This window comes from Ochotona curzoniae, unplaced genomic scaffold, assembly GCF_017591425.1.
Source record: "Ochotona curzoniae isolate NIBS_2020 unplaced genomic scaffold, NIBS_Ocur_1.0 contig_2210, whole genome shotgun sequence".
In the NCBI taxonomy this organism is placed as follows: Eukaryota; Metazoa; Chordata; class Mammalia; order Lagomorpha; family Ochotonidae; genus Ochotona; species Ochotona curzoniae.
The window spans coordinates 2,978,295-2,999,165 of record NW_024465369.1 but is presented as its reverse complement, the minus strand read 5'-3'; the positions used below and the strand labels follow the sequence as shown (position 1 = coordinate 2,999,165).

At 39.4% G+C, this 20,871-nt stretch overlaps 1 protein-coding gene across 3 annotated transcripts in view; it reads left to right on the top strand.

The window, feature by feature from the left end:
- The window catches only part of ZRANB3 (zinc finger RANBP2-type containing 3), a 219,011-nt gene that overhangs the window by 135,369 nt on the left and 62,771 nt on the right, over positions 1–20,871 (top strand). For all 3 annotated transcript variants that reach the window (XM_040971500.1, XM_040971502.1, XM_040971501.1), the window contains 2 exons: positions 16,350–16,469; positions 20,530–20,649. In XM_040971500.1, coding sequence (XP_040827434.1) covers positions 16,350–16,469; positions 20,530–20,649 — 240 coding nt within the window. The remainder of the gene's footprint in view (positions 1–16,349; positions 16,470–20,529; positions 20,650–20,871) is intronic.

The following is a 20,871-nucleotide window of genomic DNA, read 5'->3' as shown; positions in this document are numbered from 1 at the left end:
CTCAGGTCCTCAAAGGAAAGAAAAAGACAGGAAAAGTCAGTGTTTCCAGAATTGGGTTAGTTCTCAAATATTAATGACTACAGAACACCAGTCCTGCCATTTTATGTCCCTTGAATCTTTGGTAATTTTTTGATCCCCCCCTCCCCCCCCGCCATGTTACAACTCTGTCCCCAACTACTTACATAAACTGAAACTGGGTACTTCTAATGCTGAGTTGCAGCCAGAGGTAAATAGTTCATGGCATTCCTAAAAATGAAATATAATACACTTTCCCAGAAATATTGGTATTTAATAGTTTAAGTCTGTAACTGTAAATAACAATTTACCTGCATTATAATCAGGTAAATTGCAAGAGATAGATAGTTATCTACTGTGTTTGTTTAAGATTGTTTTTGTTACAGGATGTGTTTCAGAGTTCTCCTAAGCCATATTGTAAATCTACTTTAAATACAACAGATTACAGTTTGGTTATAATGTTCTTTGTGCATACATAGTACTGATTGAAGTGCATATGAATTTACTCACCAAATATTTTCTTACTGTGTGGCAAGATGGTAAGGAACAAGTAAGCAGGACTAGTATCTACCTCTCAAGGAACTTGCCATCTCTGTAGTTTATTTAACTACAGTGAAACATATTTAATGTTTCAAAACAGAATCATAGGGCAGCACATGCAGAGAAGATACCTGGGTCAGACTTGGGGTGGAGGAAAGACATCCCAAGAAACAAACAAGACCTGGTCAACCAACAATGGAGGTATTAGAAAAAGAGGTGGAGCTGGTAGAATGTGTTTCCAGCAGATAAAAACCAGCATGTGCAAACTCACAAAGATTAACCAGAAATAGTGTTTAGGAAAGGAAGACAGAATGATTGAAACATAGATTAGGAAGCAGTGAATCTGACGGGAACTGGGCTGGAAGCTTCTGAACCAATCATTAAGGTCATGGTCGCAGTTTATCATTTATCCCAGGAGTGCTTAGGTTTCAGGCCCAGCCACAGTGGAATGCAACGATCATGTTTGTGTTGTAGAAGAGTGAACCGTAGGGCGTGGTGCAATGACCAAGTGGCTAAATCCTCACCATGCACGTACTAGGATCCCATATGGGCATTATTCCATTTCACATGCAGATCCCTGCTAGTGGCTTGGAAAAGCAGTAGAGGATGGCCCAAGGCCTTGGAATCCTGCACTTGTATGGGAGACTCAGAAGAAGCTCCTGGCTCCTGGCTTTGGATCAACTCATTTCTGGCCATTGTAGCCACTTTGGGAGTGAACAAGCAGATGGAAAATCTTTCTATCTCCTTCTCTCTGTAAATCTGCCTTTCCAAGAAAAATAAATAAATATTTTTTAAAATGAATAAGAGTTAACTCTAGACATGCACAAAAATTAATTGAAAATAAGTTTACAGGAAGAGAATCCATTTAGGATACAATCCTGTTAATCTGAATTAATAATGCTAGTGATCGAGACCAAGGCAATAACAGTCCCCACATGTTAATTGGAAATAAAGGAATAATTGAAAAGATATTAAGACGGTGTAATCAATACATGTTGGTGAATAAGTATGGAGGGCAAAGATAAGATAGATTCTGGATTTCTTGATTATTTATCTAGATTGAGGTTTGTTCCATGCATTGAGAAAGAAAAGGGTTTCTTTGGTGCCCAGACCTTTGTTAAATAGATTCTGTGCGAAACTCCACAAGTTTCAAGCTGTTGGTGATTTCTTAATATTTCACATCTTTGAATTGTTATTCTTTTTACTGAACAAGTTGAAAATTCTGTATAGGAATTTAAAGGTAATTTGAAACTAACTAATGATGGCGCATGTTAATTTTTTAAAATAGGGATTAAAAAAGAAGAAAAATGGAGAAATGAGGTTTCAGGTAAATTTGGTATTTTGAGTAAGCATACTTGCTAGGCTATTCTCTTTTAAGGTCATTACTTAATTATTGCCTGCAGTAATGTATTCATTCTTCATTATCTGTGATTTTAACTTTAAGAGGCTATAAACCCATAATATGAAAAGATGTAAAATATAAAATCTTATTCTTGTCAAATAGTCTAATCAAATATCCCCTCGGGAAGTGAATCCTTTTCCTGTTCTTTTCTTGTTTGTTAATTATGATTACAGAGCATGGGACCAAGAAAGGACCTCTGAAGACTGTCATTTTCCTTTGCAGTTGACTAAGTTGTGCTTTAAAAAATAAGCATTTTCTTATTTGAAACAGAGACAAAGAGAGGTTTTCCATCTGTTGCTGTATTTCCCAAATGGCTGCAATGAGTGGAGTTAGACCTGTGTGAAGCTGGGAGCCGGGCTTCTTTGGAGTCTCCCATGTGGGTTCAGGGGTCCTACAATTGGGCTGTATTCTCTTGCTCACCCATGCACATTTTCAGGGAGCTGGATCCGCACTTGAGTAGCCGAGACTCAGGCCAGAGCCCATATGGGTTGCTGGCACTGTAGTGGTTGTATCTACTACACAGTGCTACTGGCCCCAAGGTTCACTTAACATCTCCTAGACACGTGTGTTTCCATTGTCCTAATGTTTTAGATCTCCACAGTAAATGGTTTCTTTTTCTGCTACAATCTTTTCTTTTCCTCATAACCTACAATGGCTTCTAGGCAGACAGGAAGAAATTAAGTCACACCAGCAAATTAGGTCATATTGAACATGACAGAATTTAAGTGTACAGCACTTTACATTTATGGTATTGATATCATCTGTATGCTTTCCAAACAGGCACTCCACGCTAGATGGACAAAAATGTCTTAAACATGTTTTTCATTATTTATTTAATATTGTTATTGAGATCTCTCTTCCGTATATTTTTTACTGATAAGAGATGTAGTGATAGCAAACAATAAATAGTATTTAAAAGCAGTATATAAAGGAAGTTACCCAAAAGTAACAGTACCAGTAAATACTTCTATCTGTAGGGCAGGCATTTGGCAAAGGGACTTACGTTGTAGCTTGGGATGCCTGTATACCTTATCAGAGTGTCCTGTGTGAGTCCTGGCTGTTCGGGGTCTGGTCCAGCTTTCTGCTAGTGCATCCTGGGAGGCAGTGGATGATAACAAGTGCTTAGGTCCCTGCCACTCCCATGGGGAATCCAGAAAGACTATAGCCTGGCACAGCCCTAGCCAGTTGTGGTTATTTGGGGAGTATCTTTCAAATACAATGAAAGTAAATTGTGTTTCTTTAAAGCCAGTTAGTAAAGAATCTCAGATAATGAGGGTGATTATGTTTTTTTCTGGATCATTATTGATTTTGCTTCATAATATTTCTTGAGCGTGCAAAGAAAGAATAAAACAGATTAAGTGGTGTGCATGGTTTATCCAACTCACAATTATTTTAAACTACATTGCAACACCTCATTGTAGGGGAGAGCTATTTTAAGAGAAATGTCAGTTGTGTCTCTGTGGAAATGAGGAAGGCTAACCCATAGTGTAACATTTCTTGTCACTTTAGGGATGGTAACATTTCTTAGTGCCTTAAAAACGATCCAGAAGGCAAATTATTTTAAACACATTTCCATTATGCACAAAGTATGTTTCCTCTATAATTGCTCTAGCAGCTTAACACAGGTGGAATCTTATTTCTAATTTGTAATAATGTAGAATAAGGGCACTTCTGTGTTCCCCGCAATTTAGGGTCTGAGAGGGTATGAGATTAAAGAGAGCTCCCTGTGCCACTTCTCTTGCTTAGGACTGAGTTCCTGGCTCTAAGCAGGATACTCTGCTTCCTATTCATTAGTTGGAGATGCTCAATAATACTTCAAAAGTACAAATAAAACAATGATATTACCATTTCTCCTTTGATGATTGATTTGTTTGAAACAGTGTATTTTCAAAGAGAGGGAGAGAGATTTTCTATGCCTGGTCCAGTCCCCAAATGACTATAATTGCCAGGACAGGTCCACGCAGAAACCAGGATTCAGAATCTTTTAGAATTCCCACATGGGTGGCAGGGACCCAAGTATTTGCACCATATTCTGATGGTTTTTTCCAGGCCATTAGCAAGGAGCAGGGTCAGTCCGGGGCATGAGAAGGGAATGAAACAGCACCCATATAGGTTATCAGCATCACAGGCAATTATTTAACTTGCTCTGCCACCAAGCCACTCCTTGATGTTACCATTTTAGAAGAGGGAAGAGACAGTATGCTATCTGCATGGATATGAAAGTTTTGGTATAAAGAGAATCACCTCTCATTTTCAGGGGATGATTTTATTTTTCTGTTGGCAGGGAAAGATTTGAGAGCCAGGAAGTTGTGGGCTCTAATTGTCAACAAAGTTGAACAAGGTTGGATTTGCTTTTGCATTTTACTGGGAAAGTATGCTTAATGATAATAAACACTAGCATAGTATTTTCTCTGCACCAAGCACTATTCCACACACATTTCGTGTGATAACTCAACCCTGAGAGGTGTAGGTAGTTCTGGTTCTTTGTGTCAGTGGAGGTAATGGAGCCAAGACTAAAACCCAGGTTGTCTGGCTGCGTAGCCCATGTGCTTAGCCATTGTGTCAGTAGGAAAGCTGAATGTGTTTAATATTTATCAATGACTTTGGATGGAAATGATGATGTGTTTTCTGGTTAAGGACTTTTTCCAGCATCCTTATTTAGGCATTAAGAAAATACTGGTTTAATCTGTACGTGTGTGTGTGTGTGTGTGTGTGTGTGTGTGTGTGTGTATCTATATACATACCCAGATAACCTTCATTCATGCTTATACTCTAGTAGTAGGAGGAAGTTGACTTACCTCATAGACACAACCAGTAGAAGGAGTTCAGAATGAGATCAAGAATAGTTTGTAAACTGAATTCAGCATCTTTTTTTTTTAAATAAGTGTTTATTTCATCTACTTGAGAAGCAGAACAGAAGGAAAAAATGTCTTCCATCCTTTGGCTTATTCTCCAAATACCTGCAACAGCCAGGGCTGTGCTAGGCTGAAGCCGGGAGTCCAGGACTGCATCCAGGTGCCTATAGAGTCGGAGGCAGTCCAAACACCTCAGCCATCATCTGCTCCTTGCTAGAATGAGTTACTAGGGAGGCAGATTGGAAGCAGAGTAGCCAGGACTCAATCACAGATAAGCCAATATGGGATGTAGGCACCTCAATCACCCTGCTGTGCCACATTTGCCCTGAATTCAGTTGTAAGATGGCGGAACTTACCCTTTATACCACTGGTTTTTTATGACCAAATAGCTATAAAAGAAACTTCCCTAAAAGCAATTTGAAAAAAACATCTATAGTACTACTCACTATACTTTCTCACGTTGTCAAAATTTTGCTGAACTTTGTGGGGTTTTGTCATCCACGGGGTGTTCTCAGTGATCTGTGCTTGCTTTAAAAATAGATTAGGTTCATCAGAACAGTGGCTTCATTGTAACTTGGGTTTCTTGAAAAATTATATTGGTTAAGATAATCATTTGGACATACTGCCCTTTCAGGGTATTTGCATCCCATATGCTTCTCCATAGGCTCCAGCAGTGTCAGATTAACTGTAATAGAGATGTTATTTCTATTTGGGGATATATTCCAAATGAAATAAAAGATACATTCAGCTAAGACTGCAACACTTTGCAAAGTTTGCCTGAGACATATTTGGAAGGCAGACTATTTTTTTTTTAAAGATTCACTTGGAATCTTCTCTTTTTTTTAAGATTTATTTTATTTTTATTGGAAAGGCAGATATACAGAGAGGAGAGACAGAGAGGAAGATCTTCCATCCGATGATGCACTCCCCAAGTGAGCGCAACGGCCGATGCTATGCCAATCCAAAGCCAGGAGCCTCTTCTGGGTCTCCCACGCGGGTGCAGGGTCCCAAATCCTTGGGCCATCCTCGACTGCCCTTCCCAAGCCACAGGCAGGGAGCTGGATGGGAAGCGGGGCTGCCGGGATTAGAACCAGTGCCCATATGGGGTCCCGGGCGTGCAAGGCGAGGACCTTAACCACCGTGCCATCGTGCCTGCCCGACAGACTATATTCTGAGGCAGAATTTGGGGCATGGGTCTCTGAGAATGTCCGTATCCTAACCTTATAGTATAGAATAGCCACCATCCCCCTCCACTTCCCAAAGTCTGTCTTCTACCGTGTTAGAAAATGTTTAATGACAGAGTTAAAATATTTTTTGAGATCACTGAAGCAGATGCTAAATTAAGAACCTTGAACAATGGGGAGGGGATCAAATGTGTACTGAAAGACAACTTTCCATCCATTCTTTTTTTTTTTTACCCTCCTTTTCTTTTTATATGACACAGTTCCATAGGCTCTGGGATTCCCCCACCCCTACCCAAGCCCTCTCCCCATATTGATTTCCTCCATATTATTAGAGCAGTACAACTTTCCTTCCACTCTTTTGGAAGATGGCTGTAGAGGCTGGGCATGGGTATGAGAAAGCAATTTCTGTTCTCATTTCCTTTAGTACTTCTTTCTTTCTTATTTAAGGTTGTTTTGAAGGTAATGGTATACCAACCATCATAAAGTATGTTAATATGAAACAATGTAAGGTTAGCTAAGTAAGTCAGTAGAAGCCAAGAGGCAGGGAACAGCTGTGTAGCACAGTGGTTAAGATGCTCACATCCGGGCCTGACACAGTAGCCTAGCAGCTAAAAACCCTGCCTTGCAGGCAACAGGATCCCACATGGGTGCTGGTTCTAATCCCGGCAGCCTCACTTCCCATCCAGCTCCCTGCTTGTGGCCTGGGAAAGCAGCCTAGGATGGACCAAAGCTTTGGGACCCTGCACCCATATGGGAGCCCTAGAGGAGGTTCCTGACTCCTGACTTCAGATCTGCACAGCACTGGCCATTGTGGTCATTTGAGGAGTGAATCATCGGGTGGAAGATCTTCCTCTCTGTCTCTCCTCCTCACTGTATGTCTGACTTTGCAATAAAAAAAAATCTTAAAAAATATTTAATCAAGTATATATATTCAAACAAGGAAATACTGTTTGACCACCACAAAGAAATGTTATGATGTAGATTGAATGTGCTGAAGAAGCAAAAGCCAGTCAGGTTGGGTATTTGGCATAGTAAATAATTTGATACTTGGGATGTCCAAATCCTCTCCTATGGCTTCTGGGGTCAACTCCTGGCTGCTAGTCTTTGTTCAGGCTTCCTTCTCATACACACCCTGGGATGTAGCAATTGATGACCCGAAGACTGGGCTTCCTACTGTTCACGTGGGTGACCCAGCTCAAGTGCAGGCTTCTGTTTTAGCCTTGCTTATCACAGGCATTTAGGGAGTGAACCAGCAGATTAAAGATTTCTCTATGTTCTGTTTTTCTCCCTTTGAAATAAAATAAATTTTTTTTCAAAAAGAAGCCAGTCACACAAAAAAAAAACCCAATAACATGTGTATAGTTTCATTTACATCAAGTGTCTAAAATAATCAAATCCAGAGACAGAAAACAGATGAGTGGTTGCCTAGGGGTAGAGGTGATGTGAACTTGGGGAGATGGGATAATAGCTAATAACCATGAGACTCTTTTTGGGATATCCAAGAGCTTCTAAAGTTGATTGTGGTGGATGTACAATTTTATGGATATACTAAAAGCTATTCATTTGTATGAGTGAATGTTGTGGTATGTGAATTATATGTCATCAAGGCAGGTTTATTTGTTCACTACTTAACCCTTAATGATTCCACTGTGGCCCCAAATGACTAGTACAGTTCCAGGATATCAGATTTCAAATATGGGTCAAAATGTCTAAAGCAAAGTGATTCTCGCACTCCTTTTGTCAATGGCAATGTTTAATATTTTTTTTTTTTTGAAGCAGCAGCAAAAGTCTCTAGGAGTCATATTAAAATTATTTGTAGTTGGGGCTGGTGCAGTGGTTCAACTGGCTAATCCTCTACTTACCAGTACCAGCATGCCATATGGGTACTGGTTCCTGTCCCAGATGCTCTAGTTCCCATCCAGCTCCCTGCTTATGGCCTGGGAAAGCAGTGGGGGAGGGCTCAAACCCTTCAAACCTTACATACACATGGGAGACACAGAAGAGGCTCCAGGCTCCTGCCTTCAGATCGGCTTAGCTCCAGCCATTGTGGCCATTTGAGGAGTGAACCAGCAGATGGAAGATGTTTCTCTTTGTCTCTTCTCCTCTCTATAAATCTGTGTTTTGAATAAAAAAATAAATAGTTCTCTAGAAAAATTACTTGCAGAAGAATTAGAAATGCTAGGCTTAATGATTTGTGTCTGACTGAATAAAAGGTGTTTATAAACTTCCATTAACACCTATCACTGCCAGATAGCTGAACAAAGCTACCATTTTGCCAGGGCTTTGAGGACTTCAGGATCCAAGGGGAAGCTTTTTGGGTGCTCACCTCTCTTAGCTAGGAGTTAGGCTAAAACAAAAAGGCTTGCTACTTGTTAAGTAGTAAAGAAGGCTTTATGAGGACTGTTGCATTGAGGGTCAGCTCTGTTATAACGAGGAGAAATGGCACGCTCAAATTCAAGAAGGCAACAGTGGGGAATTAACACTAGTAAGGTGAGGGGGTCACTGGTTGCAGAATTACTAAGAGAAGACATCAAAAGCAAAGGAGTCTTGCTGAGTGGACTGAAAAAATATTGCTACAGTCAGGCCAAGGACTTATACTTCAAGAGTGGAGTGTTAGGAATTTGATCGGATAGCATAGGTTAGGAGAATTCTAACTAAACTCAGTTCACAGGATTTTTGTTCAGAGTGGGGTATGTAGACCTGACAGGGACAAGATTGACCAAGAAGGTGAAAGTCAAGGCTTAATTAAATTTGGACAGTGGAGAGTCACTGACATAGCACAGGTTTAATGTTTCTTTATTACTTTTTTTTTTCTAGTTAGGTGATGTAAAGCTGTCATCTAAAATCAGTTCATTTTCATCATTCTTTAATGCGGTATATGTTTTTCTTTGACAATCTCAGAAAATATGCTGTATATATCTCTACTGCAAAATAAACACTAACAATTATTGACATATAACTATATTCATTTCTGTTTCTTTATATGATATAATGTATATTCTATTCTGAATACACATTCCTGAAGTTAAGGCCTTTTGCGAACAAAACTATTAGTAATGCATGAACTTCAATAAAATCAAGAGTTGTGAATACATTTTTTTTTTTTTTTTGGCGCAGGGGTCGGGGAGGTTAACAGTATTTATTAGGAATTGGTCCATTGCTGGGGTCTGTGCAGTAGATGTGGGGGACATGAGGGGGTGAAGAGTGTTCCATTGCAGGCAGGGCCGCAAGGAATTTCCCGCTGTTTGGCAGGGCCCACCCTGCGGATGTCTCTACAACCACCTGAATGCAGCTCCACCTTCTTTTGCATGGACACTGGACCGCCCTGCGGAAGAATTCTAATCCATCCTGGCATTTGCTACTGTGAGGTTAACCTTTTGCTCAGCCTGAGCTTGGAGGTCAATGTCTTGCAAATGGGGCCCTTTATCATTCCTATTGTCTTGGCTGTCCCCATTGAACCTATGCTAATCGAGGGACCTGTATTTAGGCTTTCATTCTTTCCTTGATCTTTAAGTTCTCCTTTTCTTTGTGATACAAGATTGAGTTGTAGGATAAGAATCCTAGCAGGAACTTCTAGGTAATGTTAGCAGGAACTTCTATTGTTTCTAGGTAAAACTAATGGCAGAATTATCCTTAGAAACACCCACTTGGTCATGACGTAAAAAGTCTGAGCCAGAATTTGACTGATTTTGTATAAATAAAGCGGACAGCTTTTGTGCATTGTCCATTATGATCATGAAGTCCTAGTGGTCCGTCTCTTTCTTTCCTCTTTGCGCCTCATCCACGCACCCTTCGCGAGTTCCGAACTCAGCTGGAGCTGGACTCCGGCAGTCCATATAGTCTTTTGGGCAGTTTGCTAATGCCATGAGTTTTTAGAGAGCCTGTGGCACTTCCTGGAAAGACTTGTTTTACTGTGTTACTTCAGTTTACTCTTGTTTCTGTATCTGTTTTGTTCAGATCTTCTTGTGAAATTGTAACTTTTTCTTCTCCCTCAGCATGCTGGTGAATACATGTTTTCTACAGCATCTAGGAAAGCTGAAGCTTCCTAAGTAACATAGTGATCTGAGGAGAGCTGGCAGGCAGATTCTTCTTCAGATCATTTGTAATCAGAAGGACAGGGACAGTTTTAATTATACTAAAACCAGGATAGTTAAAATGTGTAATCTAAAATGCAAACCTGTGCAGTCCCTAATGTAGGGGTCTAAGAGAATCTAAGAGTCAACTTCTTAACTGGGTAATTTTGATAATCCAAACACAGATTCCTCTTAGAAAGCAGCATAACCAAAGACAAAGTTGCCAGTCTGGTCCCAAGAGTCTATTTAGTTGGTTATGTAATTGAACTTTGAATAATCAGCGTAAGTCTCTCTGAACAATGGTTAGCAGGAGAAGGAGCACAGGGCATGGGCCTTGGTGTTAGCAGCTCTGGCTGTGGTTGTGCAGACAGTGGAAGGGATGCTGGCAGAAATAACTCACTTGGGAAGAAGAGGAGTAACACTTCTGAGACTGAGTACAGCGACCATATAGTTTGTTAGTCGAGACAACTTGACATGTACTTTTTAAAAAGGCTTATCACAGTAAATATAGCTCTTTAGGCAAACATGCACTTTATTAAAGTGGTTCAGTTGCCATGACAACATAGCTAGAATTTATAGCTCCTTATTTTGAGAGGACTTCATTTCCACCTTCTGAGGTGCTGAAAGCCAAGGCTAAAGTTCTTAACAACCCACAGTGCCATTGTGCAATGAAGGTCTATTAATCAGAAAAGTTACAACATAGATTTTGGAATCAATCTTGCACCTTTATAGTCATATGCTTCAATATTAAGCAGATTCTTTTCAATTTTGAAAATCCCTCTTTTTTTTTAAGAATTATTTATTTTTATTGGAAAGGCAGATTTACAGATACAAGAAGAGAAAGATCTCCAATATACTAACTTACTCCCCAAAAGACTCCAATGTCCCAGGAGTGGACTATTCTCTCTCTCCTCCTCTCTCTCTCTCTCTCTCTCTCTCTCTCTCTCTCTCTGCATACCCTCCCTTCCGCCAGCCATCTTCCTCTGCCTTGCTTTTTCTCCCTTTCCCTGTAGCTGCCTCTTGCACTGAAATACAAACCTTGTGTGTGGCTCATGGTGTCTGGCGTCTTGGGTTAATGGTGAAAATTCCTAACACTTACTCCAATATATCCATCAAAGTGGTAGACAGAATTTTACTGTTTGTTTAATATATACTTATATTAGGCCTAGTGGCATGGCCTAGCAGCTAAAGTCCTCGCCTTGAACGTGCCCCGGGATCCCATATGGGCGCCGGTTCTAATCCTGGCAGCTCCACTTCCCATCCAGCTCCCTGCTTATGGCCTGGGAAAGCAGTCGAGGATGGCCCAAAGCTTTGGGACCCTGCACACGTGGGGATACCCAGAAGTTCCTGGATCCTGGCTTCAGATCGGCATAGCATCGGCCGTTGTGCTCACTTGGGGAGTAAATCATCGGATGCAAGATCTTCCTCTTTGTCTCTCCTCCTCTCTGTATATCAGACTTTCCAATAAATAAATAAATCTTTTAAAAATAGATATATACATATATATATACATATATTTAGCAATTTGTACCAGTTTGAGCATAATCTGTTTTCACCAGGTAGCCTATTAGAATCATTACTCTGATGGCCTGGGCCCAGAATATTCTATTTACTTCCTAGAAGAAGTGAATTTTAAATTTCTACTACTGTATTTTTAATCCCAAAGAGTGATTCATTATTACTTAAATCATGTTTACCATATTTACAGTGATATCATTGATACATTATGGATTTGTATGATTTTTCTTTCTTTAGATTTTTCTTTACTTGAGAGGCAATGTCTTTGTGTCATCCTTTTGTAGTTTTATACAATCTCTTCTTGTTTTCTTTACATAACTGACCCGTTCATCCAGGTTGTTTTCTTCCTGGTGATCTTTGATTCTTTATTTACATTTGCAAGAAGGACACTCAGTGCATGGGTGTAGCTGAACTGTGGTCTTTGATAAAGGATGACTTGAGTGGGACATTTTGTTGAAAAACCCTTGTTTCCATTATCTTCAGTTTTTTCTTTCTCTTTGAATAGTTATATATATATTTTAAAGATTTTTAAAATTCTTTTTTATCATTGGAAAGGCAGAGATACAGAGAGAAGGAGATCCAGAGAGAAAGGTCTTCCGTCCACTGGTTCACTTTGCAAGTGGCCACATCAGCCGGAGCTGAGCCAGAGTTGAGCTGATCTGAAGCCAGGAGTCAGGAGCTTCTTCCAGGTCTCCCTCACAGGTGCAGGGTCCCAAGACTTTGAGTCATCCTCTATTGCTTTCCTAGACCAGTTAGAGAACTGGATGGGAAGTGGAACAGCCAGGACACAAACCATTGCCCATTGTAGGATCCTAGCTATCGGAGTGGGAGGATTTAGCGAATTCACTAATCATAACAGACTCGAATAGTTACGTGTTTTTAAAAACCAGGATGAGAGAAAGAGGAGCTGGAGCTAAAGCGAGACATCTCTTCTCCCATCTTATGACTCACTCCCAAAATGCCTACAACATCTTATGTGGGCCGAGTGGGAACCAGGAGCCAGGAATCCCCATCCCAACCTCCAGTTTGCACTATCCCACTGCCTTCCTATGCATATTAGCATGGAGTTTGATTCCAAACAGAGCATTACAACTCAAACCAGCATTCTGAAATGGGATGTTGGCATCACAAGCTGTGGCCTAACATGCTGCACCAATGCCTACCCCTCGTCTTCATGTTCTTCATTTTCTTTCTTCTACCCACTCCCAATTTCTCTGTATCTCTTTCTGTTTCCTCAGCCCTCCAGTCTATGCTTTTGTTCCTATCAACCCAGCTTTTTATGGAAATTTCTCCATCTCAGAGACTAGATAATTACCCTCATTTTCTATTCCTCAGAGGCTATCTCCTTCTTTAACTGCCTATTTGTAAGCCTACCTTAATTTCTTGTTGTTGTTGTTTTTAATATTTCATTCATTTGAAGTGAACAACTCCTGCATATTTCATGATACAGATTTAGGAGCATAGCAATACTTCCCATCCTACCCTCCCCCAACCACTTTCCCCACCCACCCTCCTCCTTCCTTCCTTCCTTTTTTACATTATTAATTTTTTAATGATTTATTTATTTATTTATTGGAAAGTCAGATATACAGAGAGGAGGAGAGATAGAGGAAAATCTTCCATCTGATGATTCACTCCCCAAATGAGCACAACGGCCGATGCTATGCCAATCCGAAGCCAGGATCCAGGAACTTCTTCCGGGTCTCCCACATGTGTGCAGGGTCCCAAAGCTTTGGGCCGTCCTCGACTGCTTTCCCAGGCCATAAGCAGGGAGCTGGATGGGAAGTGGAGCTGCCAGGATTAGAACCAGCACCCGTATGGGATCCCGGGGCACGATCAAGGCGAGGACTTTAGCTGCTAGGCCACGCCACCGGGCCCTTCATTATTAATTTTTACAAAAGCATATTTTCACTTCACTTCCCAATCACAGGTTCAACACGTCAGTAGGTAAAGATGGCAAAACAATAGCAAATAGGGAAAAAATAATCCTACATAGCAACTAAAAAAATAATTAAATAGAATGACCTATTCCTCAAGATCATAAGCAAATGCTGTAAAAAATAATCAATTTCTAGGATGTCACTCTTGCTTTGATGAAAATACATTTTTTTGTATTCTGTATATTAGTTTGCACAGATCAGGAAAAGCATGACATTTTTGTTTTCTTGATTGACTATTTTAATAAGCATAATGGTTTCTAGTTGGATCCATTTAGTTGCAAAAGAAAATATTTAATTCTTTTTCATTAGCTGAGTAATATTCCATAGTATATATATACCACATTGTCTTTACCCAGTGATCCACTGATGGACATCTGCATTAACTCCATATCTTAGCTCTTGTGAGTTGGCTGGCTATAAATGTAGGGTTATAGATATTTCTCTCTTACTTTGATTTCATTATCCAGAGTAGGATGGCTAGATCAAATAGTTAATCCATTTTCAGATTTCTGAGGAATCCCCATGCTGTGTTCTATATGGTTTGTACCAGCTTACATTCCCATCCACAGTGGATTAAAGCCCCTTTCTCTCTTTTTTGACATCTTCATCAGTAATTATTGTTTTCTGATTTCTGTATGATAGCCATTTTAACTAGGGTGAGGTAAAATCTCATTTTGGTTTTTATTTGTATTTCCCCAGGGGCTAGTATTTTTCATATGTCTGTGGCCATTGGGATTTGTACACCTAACTATGCTTCTTAGTTTTTTAAAAAAACACTTTCTTTAAACCTTAGGCTTCAGTCCTAGGTTTCTTATTCTTTTAAATCTCCCCTTTAAAGAAAGGAAGAATGCTCTTTCTGTAATATTTTTTCCTTTCAATATACTCCACTTAGTTTTCTGTATAAGCTTCTTGTGAAAAATTGCATTCTCAATTAAACTATCAATCGTTCTTGGCCTTCATCTACTTCTCTTCTTGTGTTTCTTTTTCCTCTGCTAATTTTTGTCTTGCCCTTGTTTTCGCTCTCAAATTTCTTCCCTTTTTGTTCCTCATCTCCCACATGAACTAGACATGTGGTCTTCTACTTTATTTCTTTTTTTTTAATTTTAATTTTATTTTTTATCATTTTATGATACAGTTCCATAGGCCATGAAATTCCCCTTATCTTTTGCCCAATTCCCTCTTCCCTCACTGAGTTCCCCTGTATCGTTACTATAGTATGGTTCTTCATACACAGCCATATGTCCATCATTGCAGGCATGGACAATGGCAGAGAGTCCAGCATCCTATGGTCAAGATCTAATAAACAGTTTCATTGAGAGCCCATCTTTGTCTGGAAGTAGAGAAGCATACTGCATTGTATCCTTACGTCTGGGTATGATAGTCTTCATTACACAGTTACTATACATCCCCTTAAATTAAAAGCCACAATATGCTTCCTACTAAGACACCTGGGAAAGCAGCAGAATATGACCAAGTCCGTGGACCACTGCACCCATGAGAGAGACCTTGATGAAGCTCCTGGCTCCTTGCTTCAGCCTGGCGCAGCCCTGGCCAGTGCAGTCATTTGGGGAGGGAATGGGTAGATGGAAGATATCTCCTCCTCTCTCTGTGAAACTCTGCCTTTCAAATAAATAAATACTTTTAAAATAGCGTGAATTTTGATAATGTTAAGTCTGCCATTGTTATACTTGAGACTTCCCATCTCTTTTCTGAGTGCTTTTTATAATTCCATTTTATCCCAATTTTATTATTTTCTTTCTGTCTTCAAAAGATTTATTTGTTTATTTGTTTAAAACAACTTAGAGAAAATCTTCCATCTGCTGTATTACTTCCCAAGTGGCTACCACAGCCAGGGTTAAGCCAGATCAAACCAGGAGGCTGGCATTCCATCTGGGTTTCCCAGAAGAGGAGGCAGGGGCTGAAGTACTTGAACCATCTGCCACTGTTTTCCCAGGAACATTAACAGGGAGCTGGGATGGAAACTGGTGCACATATGGGATACTGGTGCTGCAGCTGATGACTTCACCTACCCTGCCACAACAAGTGGCTCCTGTCACTGTACCTTTCAAATAATAAACTTTAAAGAATGAAAACAAAAAAAAAAAAAAAGAAAAGCCACAAAACAAAACCAACAACAGGAAATAAAAAGAGAAATCAACAACACCATGAAGTTAAATAACATGCTACCAAATGACTAATGTGTCGCTGAAGAAATAAAAAAGAAAATCAAGAACCTTCTGAAAGAAAATGATGCTGCTGTATGATCTATAAGTCATTGAAGAATTTACTGAGAAGAAAGTGTTTTGAAGAGATGAAACTAACAAAAAAAATCAAAATCCATGAGATATAGTTTCCTCTGATCTTTGGAGGTGAAATGTGTCTCCTGTAGGCAACAAATAGATGGGTTTTGTTTTTTAATCCAGTCTACTAATCTATGACGTTTGATTGATGAGTTTAAGCCATTTACACTCAGGGTTAATATGAATTATTGGTAATTTGATCTTGTCATTTTAGCAATGGGTTGTTCATGGATTTAGCCTTCTGTTGTTATTTTACTGGAATGTTCTTCACATTTGCCTTTGGTTTTGGTGGGCACTGTTCCTTTTCTCTGTCAAGAGAACATTTTTAAGTATCCCTTGTAGGGCAGGTTTGGAAGGGGCATATTCTTTTAATTTTTCCTTGCTGTGGAAGAATTCTTAGGCCACCTGAAGAACAAAGCTACTAAAAGTTCAAAGTAATATAAAGATTGTTGAGATTTTTTTTTTACCCAATTAAAAGTCACAATTTTGAGTAACATTAATAACTTGACATTTCATATTTAGGCAGGAGCTGTGAAGGATTATATTAAGATGATGCTCCAAAATGACTCACTTAAATTCCTGGTTTTTGCACACCATTTGAGCATGCTCCAGGCTTGCACAGAAGCGGTCATTGAGAACAAGGTATGTCAGCGTTTTTAACAATATATTCTAGGAATGTCAATTTGTACTATATTAAACATTGATTATAGCCCCTATAATTGAAAGAACTTTTTTGCCTTCTTTATATGATAGTATATGAATTATTTTGTTTTTTTCTTGAAAACATATTAATGTATAACTTTATTATATTGACTTACTGCTATATCAAGCTGATTGTTTCCACTAATCAGGTTATCTGGGTTAATTAAAGACATGCTCCATGTGAACTTTGTTGATCTGGTGTATCCGAGATTACTTTAGAAAGTTCATGGACAATTGGAGTTAAAAAGAAGTGTTCATAGGTGCAGCGCAGTAGCCTAGGTGCTAAAGTCCTCTCCTTGCATATGCTAGATCCCGTAAGGATGGCGGTTCATGTCCCAGCTGCTGCACTTCCCATCCAGCTCCCTGCCTGTGGCCTGAGAAAGCAGTAGAGGACAGCCCAAGGTCTTAGGACCCACTTAGGGGACCCAGAAGAAGCTTGTGGTTCAGATCGTTTCAGCTCTGGCCTTTGTGGCCAGTTGGGGAGTGAATCAGCAGAGAAAAGATCTTTCTATTTGTTTCTCCTTCTCTCTGTAAATCTGATTTTTAAAAAATCAATCTTTAAAAATTTTATTTATTTATTTATTTATTTATTTATTTATTTTTAAGATTTATTTTATTTTCATTATAAAGTCAGAGATACAGAGAGGAGGAGAGACAGAGAAGAAGATCTTCCATCCGATGATTCACTCCCCATGCAGCTGCAATGGCCAGTGCTGTGCCGATCCCAAAGCCGGGATCCAGGAACTTCTTTCTGGTATCTCACACAAGTGCAGGGTCCCAAGACTTTGGGCCGTTTCCACTGCTTTCCCAGGCCACAAGCAGGGAGTGGGATGGGAAGTGGAGCTGCTGGGATTAGAACCAGGGCCCATATGGGATCCTGGGGCGTTCAAGGCGAGGACTTTAGCCACTAGGCCACGCTGTCGGGCCCTAAAATTTTTTTTAAAAAATGCTCATTTCCCACAAACTTATTTAAATATTCCAGTAGAAGAGTGTCTTCAGACATTTTATGGAAAATACATAGAATAAAAATACTACATGTGTTTCAAAAATTTTTTTAATTCATAAAATTGTTTTTTCCATGAACTCTTTAGGGAATGATATACACACTTAAAATTAAAATTTTTGTTTGCCCTTTATGGTGGTCCTTCAATGTGGATGACACGGAGAAAAAGTAAAAACAATTCAGCCAGCTATGGTTCCCCACTTTAGTCATAGACCCAGGAACACTGGACTCTGTAGTCTGAGCACAGGTAATTTTGAAGCTCATGGTTAGTGCCACCAAGCCAGCTAGCTCTCACTGTACTTTGTTAGGTGGACATTGATCTCTAGCAGTCCTGATAGCATCTTCCAATTTTTTTTTTCTCACCAAGTTCATATCTATCATCTGCTCTCTTGAAAAGCCAATTGTGACATACAGAGATATACTGTCATTTGCATCTCTGACATCCTGGCATCCTTCACTGTATTGCTAGAATGAGTCCCAGCTATTCCACTTTCAATGCAGCTCACTGCTAATGCATGGGAGAGCAGCCAATGGTGGCCCCTTCGCCCCTGCCACCATGTAGAAGTGAAAATGGAATTCTCCTATTCTGGCTTCATCCCGATCCAACCCCAGCCATTGTCGACATTTGGGAAGAGTAAACCAGCAATTGGAAGATCTGTTTCTCTGTCGTTCTCTTTCAAATAAATGCATAGAACTTAAAAAAAAAAAAAAAAAAACCTGAGGGCCTCACATGATGTTCAGAGCAATCTTAAGAAGTTTCCTGAAAAATCATATGAGCATAATATTCATGAAATGACACAGCCATTTGCTTTTTAGGTGGATTTTTTTTTAATTGTGAGTACAGTGATTTTTTTTAATTAAAAAAAAAACCTTCATTTAAGCTTTGCCCAATAGGTGTAGTGTTTCATACTAGGATTTCTAATGACAGGTTATAAGTACTTTTTCATTAATTATCACATATAATGTATGAAGAAAACATTCATTAGCCTTAGAAAATTTTTTAAATACTTGGGTAATAAAATTATACCCATAGTATTTTTTTAAAAGATTTATTTTTATTATTTTTTTATTGGAAAGACAGATATACAGAGATGAGAGACAGAGAGGAAGATCTTCCATCTGATGATTCACTCCCCAAGTGAGCGCAACGGGCCGATGCTATGCGGATCCGAAGCCAGGAGCCTCTTCCGGGTCTCCCACACGGGTGCAGGGTCCCAAAGCTTTGGGCCGTCCTCGACTGCTTTCCCGGGCCACAGGCAGGGAGCTGGATGGGAAGCGGGGCTGCCAGGATTAGAACCGGCGCCCATATGGGATCCCGGGGCATGCAAGGCGAGGACCTTAACCACTTGCGCCACCGCGCCGGGCCCCATAGTATTTTATAAATTTGATTTGTAACGCCTTAAAACTACTGGGACCTGTTTCAAATAAGGCAGTCTGTCTATTTTATTTTATTTTATTTTATTTTATTTTATTTTATTTTATTTTATTTTATTTTATTTTATTTTTGGCTTTACTGATATGCTCAGAATTCCATTTAGCTTTGCTGCAAATGAAAAGTATGAGTATTCCTAGGGTTAGAGTTGAATGTCTCCTAAACTCTCCTTAGCTTGTCCATGCATTTTGGTAGATACATTCTGAAAAAATTTGTGTGACTTTCCTTATTAGATATTTAAGGGAAGACAGGTCAGTTTTTATTTGTTTTTTGAAAATGTGCAGGTCACAGGGATCCCCAGGTAGCTCTATTTATTCTTGTCTAAGAGCAAGAATGAAAGCAAAATTCATTTTAAAAGATTAAAGAAATAATACACATTCAGAGATGAATATGGACAGCTTCTCTCTATGTGGAGAAAGTAGCATCTGTCCCCACTCAAGTTCAGGTCACCCCTCATTTGGTGGCAGTTTGTTCCCTGATGGAATGTGCACTTGGTACAGAGTTGGGGTAAAAGCTTCATTGCATATGGACCAGCCGCACTCTGGTCTTCCTGGTGTCTTATGGGTGATGGGGAAATGGATGTGAAGATCCCTCAGGCATGCTGACCCACCATGAAAGTAAGTGGAGTGTGAGCTGTTGAGGGTTCTAGAACAGAGGACCACTCGCCCTGTTTGGCTCCTTTGTTAACTAGCTTCCTGCCTAGCCCATTTCAAAGGCAAGTAGCTAGGACCATTCTTGTTAATGACAGTTGGAATATTCCCTTATAAAAGTGAATATTTGTATCTCAACCAAAGCTGTTTTCCATAAAGTGCATATATTTCAAATTTAGACTTTGTCCTTGTTTTTGCAAAGTTGAGAAATGACTTTATAGCTTTTGTAGTACACACTGATTGCTTCCTTTTCTCAACTCTAATCCTTAAAGACAACATTGTTCAGTTTCCTTACTTTTTAAAGATGTGTGTGGGTGTCTCAGTTCTCCACCTCAATGGAGACAACTGTATCACATGTTTCTTTTAATGGTGTGTTAAAAAAGAAAAAAGATCTCTGATAGAAGTGTTATTTTCTCAGTTAATATTTGGGCTATTTCAGAAATAAATGCAGCGTTCTTTGTGAATCCTTAACATATAGCACAGTCATCTTTCTCCTTTCTCACATGTCTTGCTTTGTTTCTACCCTGGAATTAGTGGTCCTAAAAGTTTAAATTTATTCTGACTCATCATTTAAAGTTTTCCTATGATTTACAAAGAATCTTTTTAAAGATAACATCAGCTTTAATCAAAAAAGTTTGGTACAGCTCTTGGCATTAATGGTATAAAAATGAATTAGACATAAAACACCATCTTCAAGTCGCTAAAAACACTAAAAACTAAGAAATTGTTACAAGAATCTATTAAGACGCTTGTTTAAGATTTTTCTTGCGTAATATTTACCTACCTGTCATCTTAGACCCTTTCTTTCCATTGTTTTTGTGACTCTAAAAATAAGCCATACAATACTAAAAAATAAAGTAAGATTGGTGCAGAGGGGCCTGTCCTAATTTCTTCCATTTCCATTGTTGGTGCTAGACTCGTTATATTAGGATAGATGGCAGTGTTCCATCTTCAGAAAGAATACATCTGGTCAACCAATTTCAAAAGGATCCTGACACCCGGGTGGCTATCCTAAGCATTCAGGCTGCTGGCCAGGTAGGTGCTTTAAAACCCGCATTTGATAATGAAATATCATTGAGATAATTTAGAAAAGCCATTAACCATACCTTCAGTTTTATAACCCTGTAACTTTTTTATCTGGTCAACTAGTGGAATAAATACTCATTCTATTTCAGAGAGTGCCATAAAATATGATAGAAATAGGTTTCAGTGTCTCATTCCTGTCCATGATCTTTTGTTGTTTGAATTTGCACTGAA